We start from the raw sequence: 20,674 nt of genomic DNA, 5'->3' as shown, positions 1-20,674 counted from the left end.
GCTGGTTTGGTGGGGGAGGGTTCGGGGGAGGGTTGTTCGTTGGCGGTGGTGGTGGTGGTGGGTTCTGGGTTGTGGTAGGGGGTGGTGGTGGTGGTGGAGGAGGAGGAGGAGGAGGAGGAGGAGGAGGATTGTTTGTTGGAGGAGGGTTTGGGGGATTGTTGGTTGGGGGAGGGTTTGGTGGATTATTTGTTGGAGGAGGATTGGGAGGATTAGTCGGGGGGTTGGGATTGATTGTTGATGGAGGAGGAGGTGGTGGCTTTAGGGACGGTTTGGCTTCGCATTGCACCTTGAGGCCTTGGGCGAATCGCGCCAGACTGTCTGGCTGGAGGTTGTCCATGGGCTCCGGGGGCAGCATCCCGACTAGAAGTGAGGGATGTTAGTGGGACTGGGGGTATTAAGGTGAGTTATGCTTCCGCTGGGTATGTTACTTACCGAAGGCGTTGAAGTTATAGATACCGCACACACAGCCATCGATGATATCCTTGGGACTCGTCCCCGCCAGGACCATCTTGTCGTCGCGGACGACGGCGAAGCTCTGCTGCCCGACGCCCATCGGGGCTTTGAAGGCTGTGGCTCCAGCTTTGGCCTCAAAGACTTGCTGGCTGCTCCCCGAGGCGATCTGGATCTTGGCGGGCGATTTCAACATGGAGACGACGAAGACCACATCGTCCATGGATTCCCAGCCATTTGGCCGGCCCATGAAGTAATTGCCGCTGCTGTTGTCGGCGGGCACCATGCAGGTGTCGGTGGCGTCGCAGTTTACGCCGCGGGGAGCCGGTCGATACCAGTAGATCAATTGCTCATCCTTGATATATTTGTTCACGGAGGAGGCACCAGCCTTATAGGCGGCGATGAAAGGCCGGGCCAGTTCCATCCAGCCATTGTGTGGCCTATTGGTGTTAGTAGTAGACCGGTGATGGGGAGGGGAGGCGCTGGCTTACATGTCATTGACATATTTGGAGCATCCATCATCGGTATGGGTGGATGCCAGAGGGGCAATGTAATGGGATTCACCGTAGTCGTTCCAAGTGACGATTTCAATGAAGCGTGGCTTGAGGTTCAGCATCTCAATCCATCGCTCATACCAGAGATTGTCCGATGGGAAGACCCAGTTCTTACTATATGGGACTTCGGGACCAAAGTGGGTGGAGAACCAAGGAGAGACGGCTGACGACGAGGTTAGCTCTTGACTCGATGACATAGGCTAGGGTGTAGTCAGTTGCTCACGAGCGATATAGGGTTTGCCTCCCAATGCATTCATATACTTCTTATCGCCATCCTGCACAGTCACCAGACGACCTGGCTTCGGTGCCTTGTTGTTCCCATCGTTGGGCCAGGCCATCCAGTTCAGCAGCGCATCCACTTTGGAGATATCAGTGCTCTCCGGTCGGTGATAGTTTGGAGCCCAGTAGATGGGCCGACCAGCAGCCGAACGGATCGCGTTTACATCTACTCGGTCACCAGCGAAAGAGGAGACGAAGACCTTGCCGTCCATCATGAGCTGTGCCGGCTTTCCCCCAAACCTGGCAATCTTCTGCCCAACTTGAGAGGCCTCTGAATCTTCCTTCCACCAGTTGAAGTCGAAGGAGATGAAAACCTTCATGTTATTGTTCGCGGCAGACTGGTACGCAAACTCTAGTTGTGTGTCTGTGAAAGGATCGACACGGTCCACACCAATGTTGAGGGCGAAGGCGTCGATCCCTAGGTCTTTCGCACGTTTCATGTCACTGTCGAAATCGGCAGCCGACTTGCGGTTACTGACGATTCCGATCTACTAGATCGTTAGGGTTCGCTACTGGAGGCTTGATTCTGCGGAGATGGCCTACCATGAAATGTGCAAAGACCATTCGGTCTGAGGCCTGTGGCTTGCTGGTCTCATTGCCTGGGCTCGGCAGTGCGTCCACCAGGGAGCAGAGCACGGAGGCTATGCCGAGAACAAAGGGCTTGATCTTCATGCTGGATAGTGGTCAAGCCTTGACGGGTAAGGTAAAGAAAGAAGATCTATGATAGCGACAGTTCCATATGCCCCCAGCCGCTCTTATATGCTCCTCACCAAAGTCATGGAAGCCTCCACAGATGCAACCATAATGACTGTAACCTTGAATAAGGTATAAAGAATATTCTCTCAAAGACGGGGGGGGTGAGAAGACAACGGGACCGAGACATGATCAGCTTGGAACAAAGAGTGGCATAATCTCCGACAGGACTAGTCGATAAAACCCTGTTGTAAGACAACCTTCGCATTCTAGATGACCACAAGTGGAGATTACTCGAGCCATCAGACCGCACAGCCGGTATAACGAGGTCAGTGAAGCGGCGAGGTCGAAATTAGATTGGGCAATCCTATATGCTTCAGTTAGCCGCTGTCCTGCAACTGGACGGACCGTTGGATAGAGACCTAACGTCTAACCGTTTAACGTTGGGCGCTAAAGGGCTAGTGCACCGAAGGCGCCCTATGAAGGGTTGCTCACAGTGTTTCAAAGTTGCGGGGTATAAAGAAAAGTCGAAGAAGCAGCGTTTCACAGGGAAGATTAGGTGTGACTTTCATTTTATGTCGAAAGACTTCCGGTTGGGACGTCGGCGTAGGGTTGACATATCACATCGTATCGGTAACAGAGAAGCCAATCAACCTGTGTATTCAAGCAGGAACTCGACTGAATGAAGCATAATGAAAAGATCAACACCGCCGCAGATCATCGGCATCAGTCGATATGACACGTCTATAATCTTATTATCGTACCGCAAACGCATGCGGTACACGGTTCTGATACCTATAGTCTCATCGTCCTGAAATGCCGCATACCTGGTTGCCTATGACCACCTGGAGCCTCCGCATGTATCTGTATCCATATAAAGCGCAGGATACCAGCAGAATCCGAATGCGTTTGTCCTGAATTCCCGAGGAGATGTTCATTGCCGAAGGGCCCGAGGAATGGACCGCACCCTCCACCAATGGCCCGCATCCCACCAGTGCACAAATGCTGTGCAACTCAAGTGCATCACCTGCGCTCTCGGTAGCCAAGCCTCACTGAGGGTGACACACTGCTGCTGACTGGGCCAAGGGCAGGATGCACGCGGTCGGGTGAGTTCTGCGCATGGCCCAGAGGAGGGAACAACCTCGCGCATTTGGGTTCGGATTAAACCTAGAGCATACATCCAGAACTTGAGCATCTGCCGGCGATTTGCCCGTTCAGTCGCATAAGCGCGGTGAAGATTCAGGAATTGGTGACTTTCCAGCTGTTCCAAGTGTGATCTCGAAGCTTGTCGTGCATATGTTGTTGATCTCTGGAGCATGCCATCCAGTCATTCGCAGTGCACATACCCGAGACGGCGAGATTTACTGCAACCACGGGACAGCGAGTAAGAGCCACAAGGTATCATCCTTCTTTGGGATAGCAATTGCTGTTATTCACATCGTATCCTCTCCACTTCTGTTTCCAGTCGAAGAAAAAAGTGTTCACGCGACTCTGCATGGCGTAGCATTCTAGAAAAGTCTCGTCACCAGGCCTGCCTGCTGATAAGTGGAGTATCTGCAATCGAAGCGTTTGCTGAATGTGGCTTGCAGATCTGTAACTTGAACTTGAGTACCGGGTCTTCTTCAACGTAATTCTCCTCTCATCCGTTACATTGGATGTGGATTGTGGCAGAGTCAGTGCCCAAGCACCTGGTGGGGAGGATCGAAATGATCGAATGACTTTCTTGAGTATCTCCACTTGAGGACTTTATTCCCTCAACACGGTAGCAACGGCTTCAGACACTTATGCATGGGCGTGTCGGTGGCGGTCTTCCGGCTGCATATACCACATCGGGATGAGCTCAGTGTGGTCATGTGTGTTGTCTGAAGACGCTGTTCTACTACGTATATCAATATGAATGAATTCTAGGCCATGGTTGGAACACCTAGATCTACTAATAGGGTCCATGATTGTGGCCTTGATCTACGATGTTTCATTGTCGGGCTTTCTTGGCCTACATCGTCTGCTTTATCGGATATTGCCGAGTTGATATTGTCACACAAGGAGCACAGAGATGACGGTTTACTGAGAGTTACGTCTATGAGTATAGATGAGATATTCTTAATATAGACACTTCAAGCCGAGGTTATAGCGTTGAACCTGTCACTGTCTTAGTGCCAGACGGGAATGGTCCATATATCACGACACACCTTTATACCTCATCACTGGACCGTATCCGGTGAAAGACTGAGCTAATCCTGCTAGCACACTCTCGATATGCAAACCTGAAAAAGGCCGTGGTCGGCGGAATGCAACTGACAATAAAGACAACCCACATTTCGGTCCTATAGCGTGTCAATTCTCCATACCGTGGCTAACCAGGTCATACAATGTACGTACTGGTTCCACAGAATCAATCCAGCCAGTGTCCCTGGAGTGATAGTTAGTATAAGTCTTGGCTTCTAAGGCCAGAGCCTCCCGTGAGTACGTGCATGTGGTATCTTCGACTTTAGTCAAGAGCTTCAGTTTAACGGTCTTGATTATTGTACAGGCGCCTGCCCTACTGCAAGTCAATAAACGCAGTTGCGTCGCCTGGAGGGTTTCTTACACTATACCGAGCCCCATAAGGACAGAAAGGCCAATTTTGGTTGGGAGTGAAAACGCCTGGACTTTGCGGAATATGAGCACGGGGTAAACCGCTAAGGCAAAATCACAGAATGCCGAGTAGGCTAGAACAACAGCTGATTAACTCCGACTACATTCTCCTGGCGTAAGCTACTCACGTCCCTGGATATACCCGAAGATCTGAACTCTTCTCCGCCCGGGACACCGTCCGGGTATCTGTTCATCCCAGAGCTTCTTTGCAGGGGAGCACTGAAGAAAGACGAGGATAGCAGCAACCACATTGACGATGAGATTACTTCCAGCAATAAACCAAAGAAACGCCCTCTTGGACTTTCTTTCGTACTTCTGGAGATGCTCTATAAACGCCACAAGGGCAACCTTCCCAAGACCAATACCAATGAGAGACAAGAACTGACTAGTCCAACCAAACAACAAAGCATTCTTGTCATCGCTATTTGTTAGGGTAGCTGAGGGAGTCCCGATGCCGTATGCCGTTCCCACAGTGATCATGACCATGCTCGCAATGCCAAAAATCTAACTCTCGTCAGTCGTCGGGCTATATGCTTAACCGAGGGACGTACAAAAGTAATGATTGCCAGAATTAGGTCAGGTCCAGTATATTGAACAATCTTCCAGGATGTAAAGCACCTAACAGACAGTAAAACCAGTGCCAAGCCAGTCTCAATCCAAGTAACGATGAAGAACGGCTGATCAAAGCCAGTCTGCTGGTGGTTACTCATTGACCACTAGGTCACCTGTGCGATGGATATCTATAGCAGTAAGCGTGTGGCAGTAAAGAAATCCAGTGTCTGTCGTTGGACTTCAACGTGGAAAATGGATCTTCATCCATGGGGTGGCGGTCAGAACTACGGCACCCATGTCAAGAGGAAGTATTCTCCACTGGTATAGCCGTCCCGGGTCAGTTTAACTAAACTCCCTCCTAGCAACATTGTTCGCGCAATGCAACTAGGTGTATTTGTGAGAGTTTCCAGTAGAAACCAAAGCATCCGCCGAAGGAGTGGTAGAGGTCATGTGATGACGTCGATGGGATGGATCACGTCATGAACTTTGCTTGCTTCCAAAACTTTTGCAAATCTCAAGTCAGGCACCGGCGGGCGATCCCAGGATCACTATCGCTAGCGCCTGTATGAGCGCCACGGCACGTCGTCTGATTTTGAAGCCAATCAAATACGAACGGCAGCGTACGCCGATGCGTACTGGGAATGGCATCGTGTCCGGCCTAATGGCGGCGAATCAGCCACTCACAAACGAGGGACATCTATCTCAAACAGCGAAATACTTACTTATCATGAGAACTACTGCCAAGGATTGAAGAATGCTCCTAGTTGCAGGGCCCGGATGCTACCCCGATCACAACTAACGGTGATATATGTACATCACCCACTCGGCCTCGACCGTGGCTTAACCTAAATACAGTCAAGAATAATCCTCCACCGTATAAGAGTTTTGAAAGTCAACTAAGACTCGGCGGTTCAGCGCGATGGAGTTTCCACCAGTGGCATCCAAGAGAATGCCGGCACGGGCAGATGTCGGGATGATCACTTTTAGTCTCTCCGACGCAATATCGATCCCAATTGGATCTGCGACGCTGAAATCCCGAAATTAATACCGGGTCTGCTTCATGATGGGTTCTTTGCCCTTCGGAAAGCCGTTGCGAGATTCGAGTAATCTCCGACTGATCGGCCCGTTCCCTGCTGGTTAGTGTCATGAAACCCATTGCTGATCGATTCACTGCATCGTCTACATTGCGTGTAGGTTGCGCTATAAAAGCACCTGAAGTTCTCACTTGGAATGAGGCAGCCAACAAACACCGACAATCAAATCCTGGTTTTTGAAAGTCACCTCCATCATGCGGAACAGCTTTCTTATTTCCCTCAATGCCATTGCAGGCGCTGCCGCGCATCCGTCGTTTCCTATCCACAAGAGGCAGTCGGATGTCAACGCTTTCATTGAGAAACAGACCCCCATTGCCAAACAGGGCGTCCTCAATAATATCGGCGCCAATGGCAGTCTTGTTGAGGGGGCTGCCGCGGGTATTGTTGTGGCCTCCCCATCCAAAAGCGATCCTGATTGTTCGTACAATCCCACTCTCGCCGCTTCATATAGCCACAGAACTGACTATCATTAGACTTCTATACCTGGACGCGCGACGCTGGCCTGACCATGGCGGAGGTGATAGAGCAATTTATTGGGGGAGACTCGACTCTGGAGTCTACTGTCCAGAATTTTGTTGACTCTCAAGCGACCCAGCAGGCAGTCTCCAACCCATCCGGCAGTTTGTCAGATGGCTCGGGTCTCGGTGAGCCCAAGTTTTACGTCAACATCTCTCAATTCACCGATTCTTGGGGCCGGCCTCAACGTGATGGTCCAGCTTTACGCGCTTCCGCCTTAATCGCGTATGGCAACTCCCTAATCGCCAATGACAAGCAATCTCATGTCAAGACCAACATCTGGCCAATTGTCCAGAATGATTTGTCCTACGTGGGTCAATACTGGAACCAGAGCACGTTTGATCTCTGGGAAGAGGTTCAGGGCAGTTCCTTCTTTACTACTGCTGTACAGCACAAGGCCTTGGTCGAGGGCGACGCGTTTGCGAAGGCTCTCGGAGAGGAATGTGCGGCGTGCTCCGTGGCGCCGCAAATCCTCTGCCATCTTCAGGACTTCTGGAATGGGTCCGCTGTTCTTTCTAACATTCCCACCAGCGGACGCAGTGGACTGGATACCAACTCCCTTTTGGCCTCCATTCATACTTTTGACCCAGCTGCCACCTGTGATGATACCACGTTCCAGCCCTGCTCCTCTCGCGCTCTGTCGAACCATAAGCTTGTGGTTGACTCTTTCCGGTCGGTCTATGGTATCAACAATGGACGTGAAGCAGGAAAGGCCGCAGCAGTGGGCCGTTACGCAGAGGATAGCTACCAGGGAGGCAATCCATGGTCGGTACTATGTCTCACATTGATTCTGAGCCTTACACTAATATATTCTAGGTATCTTACTACTCTGGTCGCTGCGGAATTGCTCTACGACGCCTTGTACCAGTGGGACAAACAAGGCCAAGTGAATGTCACAGAAACTTCTCTTCCCTTCTTCAAGGATCTCTCTGGAAATGTCACCACCGGATCCTATGCCAAGTCCTCCTCAGCCTACGAATCTCTCACAAGCGCCGTCAAGGCCTACGCAGATGGCTTCATCTCCGTTGTTCAGGAGTATACTCCCGATGACGGTGCGCTGGCCGAGCAGTACAGTCGGGACCAAGGCAGCCCGGTTTCGGCGTCCGATCTGACATGGTCGTATGCAGCATTCCTAAGTGCTGCTGGTAGACGGAGTGGCACTGTTCCTGCTAGTTGGGGGTCTTCCACGGCTAATGCAGTTCCCAGCCAATGTTCGGGGGCTACAGTCTCTGGGAGTTACACTACCCCTACTGTTGGTTCGTGGTAGGTGAACGTCGCAAGGCTGTACTTTTCACAGTGTGTGTAGTCTACTCTGATCTCGTGTCACGGCTGTTGCTTTTACTTGCCTACATGTGGCCATGCTGTGTATGTTTGTTATATACTCGTCACTCATAATTGTTTCAACAACAAAGATGCTCTTTTCAGTCCTGGCTGGACAATACCATTTTGAGCTCTTGTAATGCCTGTCCCTCCATGACCACCTAATACAAATGGGTTTTTCCTTTAGATAGGATGCTCGCAAGAGTATATACTATATATACTCCTCTATCTTAGAATAGAAGCTAGCTTTGTATTTATACAGTATTGTAATTTCAAGTTGGTACACTGGAAATAGATTAGCACTATTGGCCTTAATTTAGTCCACATAAGCATATGTTTCGTTCCTGACCTTGACCAAGTTATAAGTAAATCAAGAATCAACATCACTTCATTTAAAGATCTTTAACTCACATCGTCATGCTTGCCCGTCTTATCAACACATTGACCCCCTCCACCACTCCTTCTGCGCTCCTTGTTATTGGCAACTTTGGTGCCACAATCCATGTACTTCATCTCCTCCCCGAGAAAGGCACTATCGAACGCTTCGGCTTCACAATCACACAAAACCAACACAAGCTCAACCTCCGCAGTGAGCCACACAGTCAACTCATAGAACAGAATCCATAGTGGGTCAAAAGAAGTCCAAAAGTGGGTCCAACAGAGACGTTGCCCCGGCCATGTCGATCAATGCCCCCACCAGCCCTGCTGCCTTGCACAAACCTGTGGCTGCCTTCTCCTCAAGGAATCTAAATAAGCTGTAGAAATATAGAAATATAAGTAGTAAGTATTAGTAGATCCAAATCTTTTTTCTTACCCCAGAAACCCATCCACCCTGATCCCAATCAATTAATCAATTGCTAAATTAACCCCCCCCCCCCCCCAACACAACAATGAGCAACTGGCCCATCTTCATCACAGCCCCAGAGGCCCCAATCAAGGTATGTGACATGTCCTATACACAACGGAACCACACAACCCTAACTACTTTGCTCAACACCACCAAACCAAATAACTAACTCCCCCAAACAACAACCAGACAATCAACAAAGCTCTCCTCCACCTAACAGATTACGAATTCAATTGTCCCCCGCAATGGACCCTCATTCTGACCAACCCCCCACCCAACCCATCAACACCCTCCATCCCACCGCTCCAAATGTCAGAAGAACCCGGGGAATCCACCCTAACAGCCACCACCAACGCCTTCGCCGCCAAATCCCCCCACGAGATCTACACTTACCTTGACGATCCGACCACCCAGGACCTATTCAGGGATGCGGGTCTATCGGCCTCGAACTGGCTGGTCATTGATCAGAAGGGTCTGGAGATGGAGACTTGTTTGTTGGCTGAGTATGTGAGTCCGGAGGATCGGGAGGATGAAGATTGGGAGGGGGATGGCGAGGGATATCGTTTGTGTCGGATTCCGTGGGTGAAGGCGTGGGGCATGTTCTGCAATTTGGATATTGGGAATATGGGATTTGAGGAGTGGGTGAATGAGGAACGGGGGCCTGTCGAGGGGGATTTTGGGGCGTGGGATTGGGTTGGGCCGTTTGAGGGGGAGGATATGGAGGATCAGGAGGTGAGGAGGAAGAGGGAGGAGGCTGTTAGGAGGGGAGTGGAAGGGGGGTGGATTTGATTTTTTTGCTTTTTCTTTTCTCTTTTACTATTCTTTTGGATGCTCGACTGAGCCATCTATATATGTACAATGTATACAATGGACAAGATCAGGGGTCATATACAATTTATATAGCCACGAAAGATCGACAGCGACCTTTATGGGAGGCTTGTCATTGGATTCACAATCGCTGCGCTCGTCGTCACAGCTTTCCTTAGGAAAGTAGAAGGAACTCACGCAGGATCCCCCTTGACTATGGTGTATCTAGTAAAGGCCAAGTACGATCCATCTCGAGTCTCCTTTGCAGCTTGAGCTAGGGTCTGCTTCACCGCTGCCGCACGCTTCCTCGTTGCCACTACTTGCCTTGTTTCGTGTGAGGACCTCGGTTGCCAGCAGCCCGACCTCGTGAAGCGCCAACGCTAAGTGTGGTGGCGCCTCTCGCGCATCGGTTATGACATCGGTCAGTTCGTTGTCGGCGAACCGCTTGGCCAGGGTTGGGACCCAGGCTGAGTCGAGCCGGTTCTCATTCCCTTTGAACTGGTTCATCAACTTGACCTGCGCATCGGCCTGAATATCCGGTCGGATCTTTTCCAGCCGGAGGGAGCTGATATCAATGTCAGTCCATTGGATATAACCTCCAGGCTCTGTGGCAGTTTAGTAAGGCTGTCCTTCAGGCGCGCACCGTAGAGGAAAGGGAACACTAACTTAGAAGTTTGAGAAGTCTTTCCAGTACTGCGTCTAGCTCGTGCTCCTGGATCACAAAGGCGAAATAGCGAAGATGGATCACATCATAGACGCCCACCAGATGCTTCGGTACGTCGGTCTTCACGTCCCATTGGTTGCAAACTCACGTTGGGTGGGAGCATCTCCAGCAAAGGGGTGGCAGCAAATGAGATATCCATGGCATCCCGACGAGCCGACTTCGGCAGCTCGTCAGCCAGGTCTGTGAGCCATGTCCTGCTATTCTTAGATTGGCCCCGAACGGAACGTTCATTTGATTGTCTTACCCGGTGCCTGTACCGATGTCGGCAATCCGCAGGTCCGGGTTCTTGGTTGGAATGGCGGGGTGAAAACATATTCTGGAAACGAGGCCGTCTTACACGTATTCGATTAACTCTCCGTTTTGGATATGCCAGAGTCTGAAATGGGGGGAAGTAGCATGATTGAGCACAGAGGGACAGCTTCCACTAACCCTCACCTACATAAATAACTCGCCCCAATGCATGAGAGTCGAGAATGAGTCAGCACTACCTCTGGCGTGGAGTATTCAAGGTTCTACTAAACAATGCTGTGGACCCCGTTAGTGGTTATGACAAGGTTGCCAGTGGTGCCAGCAGGGCTCCCAACGCGGATAAGCAACCGCTCATCCACTAAATTGCCTGGACCGACTGTTGGTCTGCTATAGCGCCAGGTCTAACGTTACAGCGCCAATGCTTATGTTCACAAGGGGAAGGAGGGGAAACCCAGAGCGTACATGGGCCAATATATACAAAGTAGGGGGCATTGGCCGACTTGGGTTATTTTATCTAATCGAGAATGTATGCTTGGATACGATTCATCATATCTTCAATTCATTTGGATACACGATTATCATAACGGTCATTGCATCATACGAGTAGCCCGACTGCGGCTGATCCTCTCCATTGGATATTGGGTCGCATAAAATATCCACAAGTTGAGGATATATTTTGCGCGTATCCGTACTAATATAACTCTCGCTTAATTATCTCTATAGAGATGTTCACCATTACAGCAAAGTCAGGGACAGTCTTACGTATTGATTTCATCCATATCGTCGTGTTAAATGACTTCTCGACTGGGTAATGGTAGATTTTAACAGTTTTAGTCTGGCCGAGCCGGGCGACACTGCCACTTCCTTGCGTAGTAAGGGACTCAGATATTGGCAAATCAAATAATAAATGCACGTCTCTGCAAAGGTGTTGAGGATCAGCAACTGCCGACGTAGCGTAGTAAGAACAAATAAGAGAGATTCCGTTGCTTTCATAGCAATCCTCTTTGATATTTCTAGATCCGCCAGTATAAGAACGGCCTAGAACAAGAGTGTAACATGTTAATAACCGAGAATAACTATAGGCTGCTCTAACAGCTTAATCCTTCTCCTATACGGCTCAGTGTAGATTTCGTCTCGTGTGTCGTCGTTGGAGAGAGGGGGTAGGCATACTCCACTTCTTCCATGTCTGGATGATTCCTCTGCTAATCCCTCAAAATGCCATCCTATGAAAAAAAAAAACAAGTTTCTGTGCTGCGTGGGACATGGGCGGAGGAAATAACTGCTGAGAAAGGATGCAGTGAGCCTGTAGTAGCTCTAGGACTTCTTTGGCTGACCGAATCATAAAGATAAACCTGCAGAAATACAGATTGGTTATCTCGCTCATTAGGCTTTGACGGTTCGAGTTTTATCAGAAGCCAGTTCTCACTGTTCGGGTATGAGATGATAAAACGGAAGGTAAATATGCGAGTCTCGTTTAGACTCCAAAGGATATGCTTGATAGTTGACAAGCGGGATGTCTTGTTTTCCGCTCCCACGACAGCCTTCTCAAGATGAGTTACTTCTGTCAGCTATTATGACCATGAAGTAGACCAGCCCCAGCTCAATGTTTTGAGAGTAAGTAGTAGTCTGCAAAGGCCTCTTTTAGCAGACTTCTTGACTCTCTCCTCTTTATGTCCTTTCCTTAGACTGTCTTCTCTCCGAGATAAGAGTCCGCATTCTCCACGGCGATATTTCTATCGGCAAAAGATGCATATCCTTTATTGACGATATCTGCAATAGACTCTGAATTCCTTATGATCGGGCCCCCAATCTGACAAGAATTACGCCCTCTGGCGACCCTCTGTGAGGCTCAATAACGGGCTTGCTTGCTTCGAGCGGGAGAGCACGATGGCGGAGTCAGTTGGCGCCATCACATTGACGCGGCCGCCTCGATCCTCAATGACCTACTAGCAAACCTGTCAGACCCAAACGCCATCAAGACTTCGAGTCGCGGCACCCCCAGGTGAAGATTAGCAGCAAGAATATATTGACTGCACTCAGTCCCCGCCAACCGACATAGCCTGATATCTGGCCTCCAGTCTCCGGTCGATACAGGCCATACAGATGATTGTACAGCTCCATCTCCATCCGTTCTGCTGGCTGCGGGCCGCCATCTGTTTCATTCCAGCATATTTCACAAGCAGTTGTCGATAAGTTTATGAATGCATACAGAGCCTTGGTGCCATCCTGGCTGTATTCTTGCAAGCGCTGCAAAGTATCATCAAATCAGGACACTCATCGTTAGTCTCATCCTCGCCTGCACCTCCCGAGCCGGGGCTTTCCGTGTTTCCTTTTCTGGCCACGTTTGCTTGATTGATCATCCCCAACCCTGTCATGACTGGGTATAATCTCGTAGGGTGCTTGAGCACAGCCCACTTCATCAATCTGGTGGTTGTCTTGAACAGAACGTGGTATGGGAGCATACTTTGGGCCTTCGGAAACCCTTCTTGCAGTCTCATGCCCTGGTTTGCAGATGTACATCGCTGAAAAAAGTCTGGCTCCTTAAGCTTAACGAGATATTCCATAAAAGCCCCAGATCAAGCTGTTAATAGCCATAGTGTCATGAAGCCCCAGTGAAACAATATATAATTCGTTAATCAGCGAGGGTTTGCACAGGAGCGCTCGGTGTGCTCTATGAGTCGACTGACAAATTCAGACCTCACTGAACTTCTTGAATATCGGCGAGAAGGATGTTGACATGGGTGAGAACAAAAATTTGCCCCCGAACCTGTTATCCACCAAGACCCATGCCTACCACGGCGCCCAGTTCTGCGAAGATATGGCCCGGCGAGTCATTGGGCTGAAAGTAAGGCTTCTTTACTTCTCAGGAGACAGGATACTCGCCCGTCACACATCGTTTTCCTTTCTTTGTTCCACATAGGTTTGGCTTCTAACCGACCATATTGACTTTAGTCAATATCCGAACAGCGTGTTAAGTGATGTCTCAATAGCGGGACAATACGGTATTCAATAGGAGTGTAGGCGTCTTCCTGAAGACACCGACTTGCGATCTTCTGTTCTTGCTCCGAATCCTTTTATTCTATTGTTTGCCGTGATGCGATCGACAAACCCTCTCCCGCCGGCGGCTAGATCTGACGCATTATAATCAAGGTCGGCCCGTACTGGTATCGCAGAGTGAAACTGGCCATTTGCGTGAAAAGATATAACCCCGTGGCATGGGTTCCAACCGTTTGATGTATTTGGACGGCCACAGCATCGCAACGGCCTGATAACTCGCTTCACGATCCCAAATTTACTCACTTCCTAGCAGGACTGAAGGGCTATTTATCTAACAGGCGAAAAAAGAGTCCCAATGCACTAAAACTACCTGGGGAGGTCTTCTGACCTACCCGCAGGGGTCCTTTCACACCATCTTAGTGACTTGTGTCGATAACAGTGACTTCTACTCTATATTCAGTAAATGTGTCGTGTTGCCATTCGGTGGTATCCTAGTTTGTTTAACCTAGATGGTATCACTTCTGCAGATGAAATCGGGTATGTCGGCTCGACTGCATGCACCGAATGAGACGTGTTTCTTCCAGTCTACAAATTCTATAAGCATTCGAAATGAATAGTAAGAGCTACGGTTAACCGGGGTAGGATGGTAAAGATAAGGAGATATACGGTTAGTCAATTACCCCTTTTTTCCGTTCACTTTTCTGATTTTTCTTGGGAATAGATACGAGCTTTTCGGTTTTCGTCAATATCAGTCCTTGATTGACCAAATCACTCCGAGAAGAGAGAAGCACGTTGAACGGGAGAGGCAATCCTCCTAAACTCAATATTCACACTATAGACACTAATAACCATAAGTGTGATTTCGGACCGACAGAACAGCCCGACAGTCATGCATATACCGGGCCCTATCCGGTCTTTAATTTATATTCATCAATTGCTAATTGACATGAATCATGTAGGTCCAAACACGCCGTCCACAGAAGTGAAATCTCATTATCTAGCATATATATATATATATATATATATATTTCCAGGCATTTGCCTCCAATTAATTCAGCTGAGGAAGCTGCTAATGATCGTTAGCCAAAATCTGTCCTAATGACCCTTTGTCGGGAGAGTGCAGAACAGGATCTCCATAAGATCCGCGAGGAGGCCAACTAATTACCATTGGCAATCTATAATCAATCATAATATGACTAGTGACGATATAAATTGCTAATATGCCAGGCCAAAGATCGACTGGATTGCTCGGCTCCAACGATTTTAGTAGGTCGTAGGTATTAATGACTTACTCCCATTCCTTCGGGATTAATATTTGTCACTCGCGGCGTCGTGAAGGATTTTCTGTGCCTGTTCCTTCTAATCTTAATTTTTTTTCTTACTATTCCTGATTGATCTTCTCACTGTCAGCTCTGGTTGTATGATTTGTCATTGTTCTCCTGGAGTGAGCCACAACTAGCGGTCAACGAGAGGCTATAATAGCACGCAGTTAATTTATCTTCCGCGTCCGCTGACACAATTCTCCGTGGATGAAACCGCAGTTCCTAGACATGGGGTACGTAGCCCGGACGGTGTCAACATGGAGGTTACCTACTAGGCTACGACTATCAGTAGTGTTAAGAATTTTGAACCCACTTAATAAGAATGGAAAGTAAAACCATTTACCTAGCCTGGTAAGTCCTGGCACATGACGTCCCAGAAGTGGACCGGGGCGACGCAGGGGTACCAAAATGGGAATCCCACGTGGGTGACACCTTGTCTTCAACTTGAAACCACTGGACCTGATTGGGCCTCTCTTCATCTGGAGAGGCATCTCTGCCTGATTGAACACAGTAGGCCCTAATCGGTAGGTAGTTAGAGCGGGCGGAAGTTACCGCTGGCAAGGAAAGGAGAGCGAAAAAATAATACTACTTAATTCATGCTGAACCATTTTTAGTGTCGCAAACCATTGTTTGATGCCTTTCGCCGGTGGGTTAGACTATTCCCGGTTCCAGTATAGTTGCTGGAATCCGTCCATCGATCTTCAACGGTTTCGCAGATCATCTACCGGATACGGTAAGGTTTTACGACTCAATCGGAGACCGAATGTCTTTCCTGCGGGTTGAACTGGGAATTGTGTGGGCTCATGAAGAGAGCAGATGTGTTGCTTCCCGGACCCGAAGCATGGGACCATGGGACGCGCTGTGGACAAGGCTAATCTTTCTTTCGGCGCTTAGCGACCAAATTGTCGGGACCATGGTTAGGGGTGAGACATTCTTAGTGTTATTCCAATTACTGTACTCCGTATGTATGTACATCGAGTCTCTCTCTTTTTTTTGGGAGGAGGGGGGGGGGATATTTTTAAAGGTTGTTGTTGAGTTTGACTGACTACCGACCGTTGCCCGTTGGCGGTTCGTGCGTGCATCGCTTGAGGCTTACATGGCCCTGTACTACGTTGGACAAGGGACAGGTACCCGTCGGGTTTGCCTTGAAGACTGGTGCTGTCCTATCGCGCTATCGGAAGTGCAGGGTGATTAATTAAAGGTTCCCTAATCCCGGTCTATCGAAGACCCCAGCTTACTGGGAGCCCATGTAGAATACCCACTGGCCATATGGTATCCCGAACTACGGAGTCGTTGGAGAAAGCCTAGCAGGATCGATAAAAGTGCCACCGCACGTGGAGACCAGTCGATCGTCTGATCCTGAAGAAAGAGGTCTTGGGTTGAGACACTCGGCCCAAACTCTGTCATTGATATATATCCATCGAAGGAGCCAGAGGGTATATCCGAAGATATTAAGAGGTGGAATTGATGAGGCGGTGGAGTCGTGATGTTACCTACCTTGCAAATCCCGTCCAGCAATTTCTCCATCAGGGGCCAGAATCGCGTGCGATGTCGGCGTTACCTCGTGGAAAATGCCCAGTTTCCCAAATCAGAGTTCATGGAATTGTTTTTCCCAAGTCGAAAGGCGCGTCGGTTGTCATTCGCCGAGAAACGGCCCCAGCATTTAATTGCGATGGACCAATCACTGCCTCTGTGGGGAAAAGAAGCGAAGCCGTAGGAAAGGCAGAGGACGGAGGAAACTGACTGATATGCCTCCGAGATGGGGTTTTGGATCAAGTGACACATACTTCGTAATAGTATCGGCCTGACCATCCGTTAACTTGGACGATTAATCTATTTTCCTTTTTGACTTATGTCTAAGCGCAAGTCTAAACCCGGCCTCAGTGGTCGATCAATGGCGCCGATAGCAACAGCCACGCGCAGTCCTTGACACCAAGCGGACGAGGATGATGTATTCGATACGCTTTCCATGCGAGCGCGTTCCGGCCGAGCGGTTATCGAACATGAAGGTTCTTGATCCTGGCCGATCCTTACCGTGGACGTCACCAACCACACCATCTGCTCTGATTCGTGTAGAACGGTAAAAACAACGTGTCATATCCGTTTGCCTGACTTTCGTCGCCGAGGCGCTTCGATCGAGTATTTCCCGCCAGTGTTTCAGTGTTGGCGGTTGGTGCGCCGAGCCATGTGATAGAATCGTAGTATAGTTGAAAAAAAAAAAACCGTATTCGCTCCCAACGGACTGGTTGGATGCCTTCAACAACAAGGTTCTCAAGCCTGCATCGAAAGGTGCCCGCCATGGTCCGGTTCGTTATCTAAGATGTCTTTGGCGGGATGTGGGTTCTGGGTTTTTGTTTTTTCCCTCGCCTTTTTATTTGTTTTTTACAACTTCGGTTCAAGTGAGTATTTTGGTTGATAATTGAATAGAATGGGGTGGGGACCAACCATGAGTTCAATTGTGGAAGAACAATCCAGAACCTAGAAAATGGGTTGATTTTGTTTCTCTTTTTTTGCTTTTTAGTGTTTTCCAATTCCTAACCTTTTTTTCCTTGTTTTTTTTCCATGGTTGTCTGTATTTTCTTTTGTCATCTTCGTATTTTTTTTTCTGGTATTTCGTACTGTTTTTCGCTAAGTGTCGGGGTGAATCCCCTAATAGCAAAAAGTAATATAATAATACGAATTGTCTTGATCGAGAAAATGCGGATCCCCCCAATTGTGGCTGGCGACGCCTAAGTCGGTGGGGGCCAAACGAATGCGAGAGAAAAGCAGCCGACAAATATTTTTCCTTTCAAAAGTCGTCTACGTATTTCTCACCATCACACACACATGAGCGGGTACGGTGAATCTTGGTAGGTTGAGGAATGGGTCTCCATTCCAGGGGCTTTATTGATTGTGCCATAGTTCGAGCGCTAGATATGGAGTGAGCCCATGCACCCGTTAATGCTAATTACCTCAGGGAAGGGTCCCTCCCCAACCTGAGCCAGCCATGACTGCTTATCGCCATGTGGTCCTGGGTCCTGATCTCAAGCACCCGTCTCCCTATCATGACGATCTTAAGCCCAGAACCTGGCTCCACGTATGCCAGCCGGCGCCGTTTCCTCCTGGTCCGGTACCCGCCCTAAGTTAGACGCTTAGTTCCAAAGTACGAATCGGGTACATGCTAACCACCCTGGCCCCCAATTCAATAAGCAATAGCTGGCCAAAGAGAGACAGGGAAAAAACGGGCACACTACACATGGCGTCCGTTTAGCTCCTTGGGGCTGAAAAACAATTTGCGCTTCCCCAATGCCGGGGCCAGGAGCTTGCCTCCCCCGGTCCCTTACGACGGATCCAGCAGCTTGTTCTTGTTTCTCACCATGCGCTTCACCAAAGATCCGCCGTAACCTTGGGTCCATCGAAAATTCGTAGACATTTCCAATTGCCCGCCCAGCACGTATCTATTCGGAGCATCCCAGGCACGGTAGGGTGGAGCTAGGCGGGAAGGTGTGGTTCCCGAATAGCCTGCCTTTTTAGTTCCAAGTTGGGTCGAATCATTTCCATGGTTATCTAAGGATGTCGGAAATCGTTGTGCAGAACTATTCTGGATCGAGTATCCCGAGTTAGATCTTTGACCCCGTCGTGAACGCTTGATGACAGAGGGAAACGGGGGAGAAGAATTAAGAGAGTAGAAGTTGACAGAGCAATTTCATCAACAATGAACCTTACTCCATTTGTGTGGACCTTTTTCCCTTTTTAGTTTTATTTTTTTTGTCTTGCTCTGAACTTCTCCCTCTCTCTCTTCCAAGGCTGCTGGTGCGTCCAAGAAGAGAACAAAAGGTTCAGGGAGAAGGAAAAAAAAAAAAAAAAAAGGAAACACAATGTCTGTGGCCAGTCAGTCAAACGGCAAGATCATCGACGTTGGCTCGCGTTTTAGGACAAAGTCTGACAGGCCTCACTTAGGGAAGGGGCAGTGTGAATCATGCTAACTAAAAGGTATTAGAAATTAATTCTAGGCAAATCAAAAAATAGAAAAAAAAATAGGCGAATTGGATAATAAACGATCACCTTAAAGTAAAACCGGACTTACCATAAGCTGAGCTGTAGACTTAGTACTAAATCAGAACGAACTATCTTTGGTCTACCCCCAGGCTAATCTGCTTATTCGCTTACCCTCGTCCGTTTTTCTCCATTTGTTGACCCTAGGACGTTTAAATAGTCGCCTTTGCTCAGATTTCTGGGGATGGCTTCATTGGTTTCCGTATGATTTTGCATTATTTTTGTCAACAGGGTTCAGTTGTTGGACTTCGATATTACCGCCGTGGTTGTCGAAAGGATTCAGTCTGCGCTTGTATCTTCTATACTGTAGGTCCAGTGATCGTCCCCCTCACCATTCCCTCCCCCATTTTCTCCTTCTCCCACTATATGATCGCCTTATATGTATGTGGTCTGGGGATTTTTACTGTCCTCTCCCTCTCTAACATTGTACTTTGTCTAAATTCAATACCATTCCCATTCTCTGTCTTGCTAAACCAGTGTACTATACCACTCAAATGTCCTCCATACCACTGGAAACACATCACTTACCTAACTTTTCTTATCATAATCGCAGACACCTGGCTGGCTCTCCACTGTGGAATCTGAGTGTCTATTCAGAGTCATCCGCTTCTTCTTTCGGACTTCGTCCGTCGACTTGGGTTGAGCCTCTACCGTCGCGGAATACTAGTCCGCCGAGTACCTCGGGCTCGTATTGGGGTCTACCGAGTCCAACTGCACTATCCGACTTCAAGGTTTCTCAAGGACAGGACCCAGCAGCTCGATCTAGTAGCAGCTCAAGTTCCTCGTCATCGTTGGAATCCACCCCGCTCATTTTTGGTACTCCGCTTGGTTGTGAATCAGACTGTTTAAGACCAGAGTACGAAAATCAACCGCACTCTGGTCTATCCAAGCGGATCCAAGGGGAGTTCCCGATAGAAAACTCACTGTATGTTGGCCTTGATCTCGACCGAGTGCATCTATTAATATGAAGTTTTATGACAAAGAACACCGTGCTTTGAGCCTTCTATCCAAGCACAGCTGAAGACCGACTTGATGGCAATTATGGCAGATAATAACACACACAGTACGATACCTAAAACGGTCCACCTGTCCAGGACCATGATATTCAGAACTGACTCCATCTAGGTTATGGCTGGCAAAGCCGGCCGTCACATCCTCTTCATCCTTCCTCGATGGCTATGGACCAACAACCGTTTTCCCAACCACAGACTCTCCCACCATCTACTGGATACCATGTCGGATATCATACTCCGCAGGCCACAACGCAAGGCTTTTATCAGCCGGGAATTCCAGCACCTCAGTATCTTTGCTCGCCACACCCGGGTCTGCTTCAAAGCCGTCAGCACCCCCGAAGGTAGGCCATCTCCCTACAGCCACTGCTCGTTAGACCAAAGTTACTGACTCGTAGTATTGCATAGTTCTTCCATTCCATATTCCTTTCCCAGCAGCCACATTGCAGGCAGCCCACCAACAATAGCGGAACAGTCGTTCACTTCATCGTAAGGTTGCCAGGGTATCCAAAAAGAAATCACGACACTGACTAGCTTCTAGGCCTCCCTCATACTTAGTTAATCATCAAGAATATTATTATTCCCAGGCTC

General features: G+C 48.9%; 6 protein-coding genes across 6 annotated transcripts; 3 read left to right on the top strand and 3 right to left on the bottom strand.

Annotated features, from left to right (window-relative positions):
* Window positions 1-424: 424 nt before the first annotated feature.
* ABOM_011944 (glycoside hydrolase family 71 protein) lies at window positions 425-1,955 on the bottom strand (the record flags this gene model as incomplete). The annotated part of the gene is made up of 4 exons (XM_022539072.1): window positions 425-890; window positions 942-1,167; window positions 1,228-1,771; window positions 1,827-1,955. 4 exons carry the CDS (start codon window positions 1,953-1,955, stop codon window positions 425-427), a joined length of 1,365 nt encoding a protein of 454 aa, XP_022383234.1.
* Window positions 1,956-4,310: 2,355 nt separating this feature from the next.
* Window positions 4,311-5,320, bottom strand: ABOM_011943 (uncharacterized protein; the record flags this gene model as incomplete). Its single annotated transcript, XM_022539071.1, has 4 exons — window positions 4,311-4,515; window positions 4,564-4,684; window positions 4,739-5,114; window positions 5,162-5,320. The coding sequence occupies 4 exons, from the start codon at window positions 5,318-5,320 to the stop codon at window positions 4,311-4,313; spliced, it is 861 nt and encodes a 286-aa protein (XP_022383238.1).
* Window positions 5,321-6,450: 1,130 nt separating this feature from the next.
* ABOM_011942 (glycoside hydrolase family 15 protein) lies at window positions 6,451-8,039 on the top strand (the record flags this gene model as incomplete). The annotated part of the gene is made up of 3 exons (XM_022539070.1): window positions 6,451-6,673; window positions 6,730-7,537; window positions 7,589-8,039. The coding sequence occupies 3 exons, from the start codon at window positions 6,451-6,453 to the stop codon at window positions 8,037-8,039; spliced, it is 1,482 nt and encodes a 493-aa protein (XP_022383237.1).
* Window positions 8,040-8,982: 943 nt separating this feature from the next.
* ABOM_011941 (uncharacterized protein) lies at window positions 8,983-9,728 on the top strand (the record flags this gene model as incomplete). The annotated part of the gene is made up of 2 exons (XM_022539069.1): window positions 8,983-9,030; window positions 9,129-9,728. The coding sequence occupies 2 exons, from the start codon at window positions 8,983-8,985 to the stop codon at window positions 9,726-9,728; spliced, it is 648 nt and encodes a 215-aa protein (XP_022383236.1).
* A 243-nt stretch (window positions 9,729-9,971) lies between these two features.
* ABOM_011940 (uncharacterized protein) lies at window positions 9,972-11,351 on the bottom strand (the record flags this gene model as incomplete). The annotated part of the gene is made up of 4 exons (XM_022539068.1): window positions 9,972-10,351; window positions 10,510-10,664; window positions 10,715-10,802; window positions 11,321-11,351. 4 exons carry the CDS (start codon window positions 11,349-11,351, stop codon window positions 9,972-9,974), a joined length of 654 nt encoding a protein of 217 aa, XP_022383235.1.
* Window positions 11,352-20,306: 8,955 nt separating this feature from the next.
* Window positions 20,307-20,550, top strand: ABOM_011939 (uncharacterized protein; the record flags this gene model as incomplete). The annotated part of the gene is made up of 2 exons (XM_022539067.1): window positions 20,307-20,427; window positions 20,492-20,550. The coding sequence occupies 2 exons, from the start codon at window positions 20,307-20,309 to the stop codon at window positions 20,548-20,550; spliced, it is 180 nt and encodes a 59-aa protein (XP_022383240.1).
* Window positions 20,551-20,674: the final 124 nt, after the last annotated feature.

The sequence above is a fragment of the Aspergillus bombycis genome (genome assembly GCF_001792695.1).
Source record: "Aspergillus bombycis strain NRRL26010 chromosome Unknown contig00198, whole genome shotgun sequence".
NCBI classification, from domain to species: domain Eukaryota; kingdom Fungi; phylum Ascomycota; class Eurotiomycetes; order Eurotiales; family Aspergillaceae; genus Aspergillus; species Aspergillus bombycis.
Note: the sequence above shows the minus strand (reverse complement) of the source record. Positions and strands in the feature narration are given on the sequence as shown.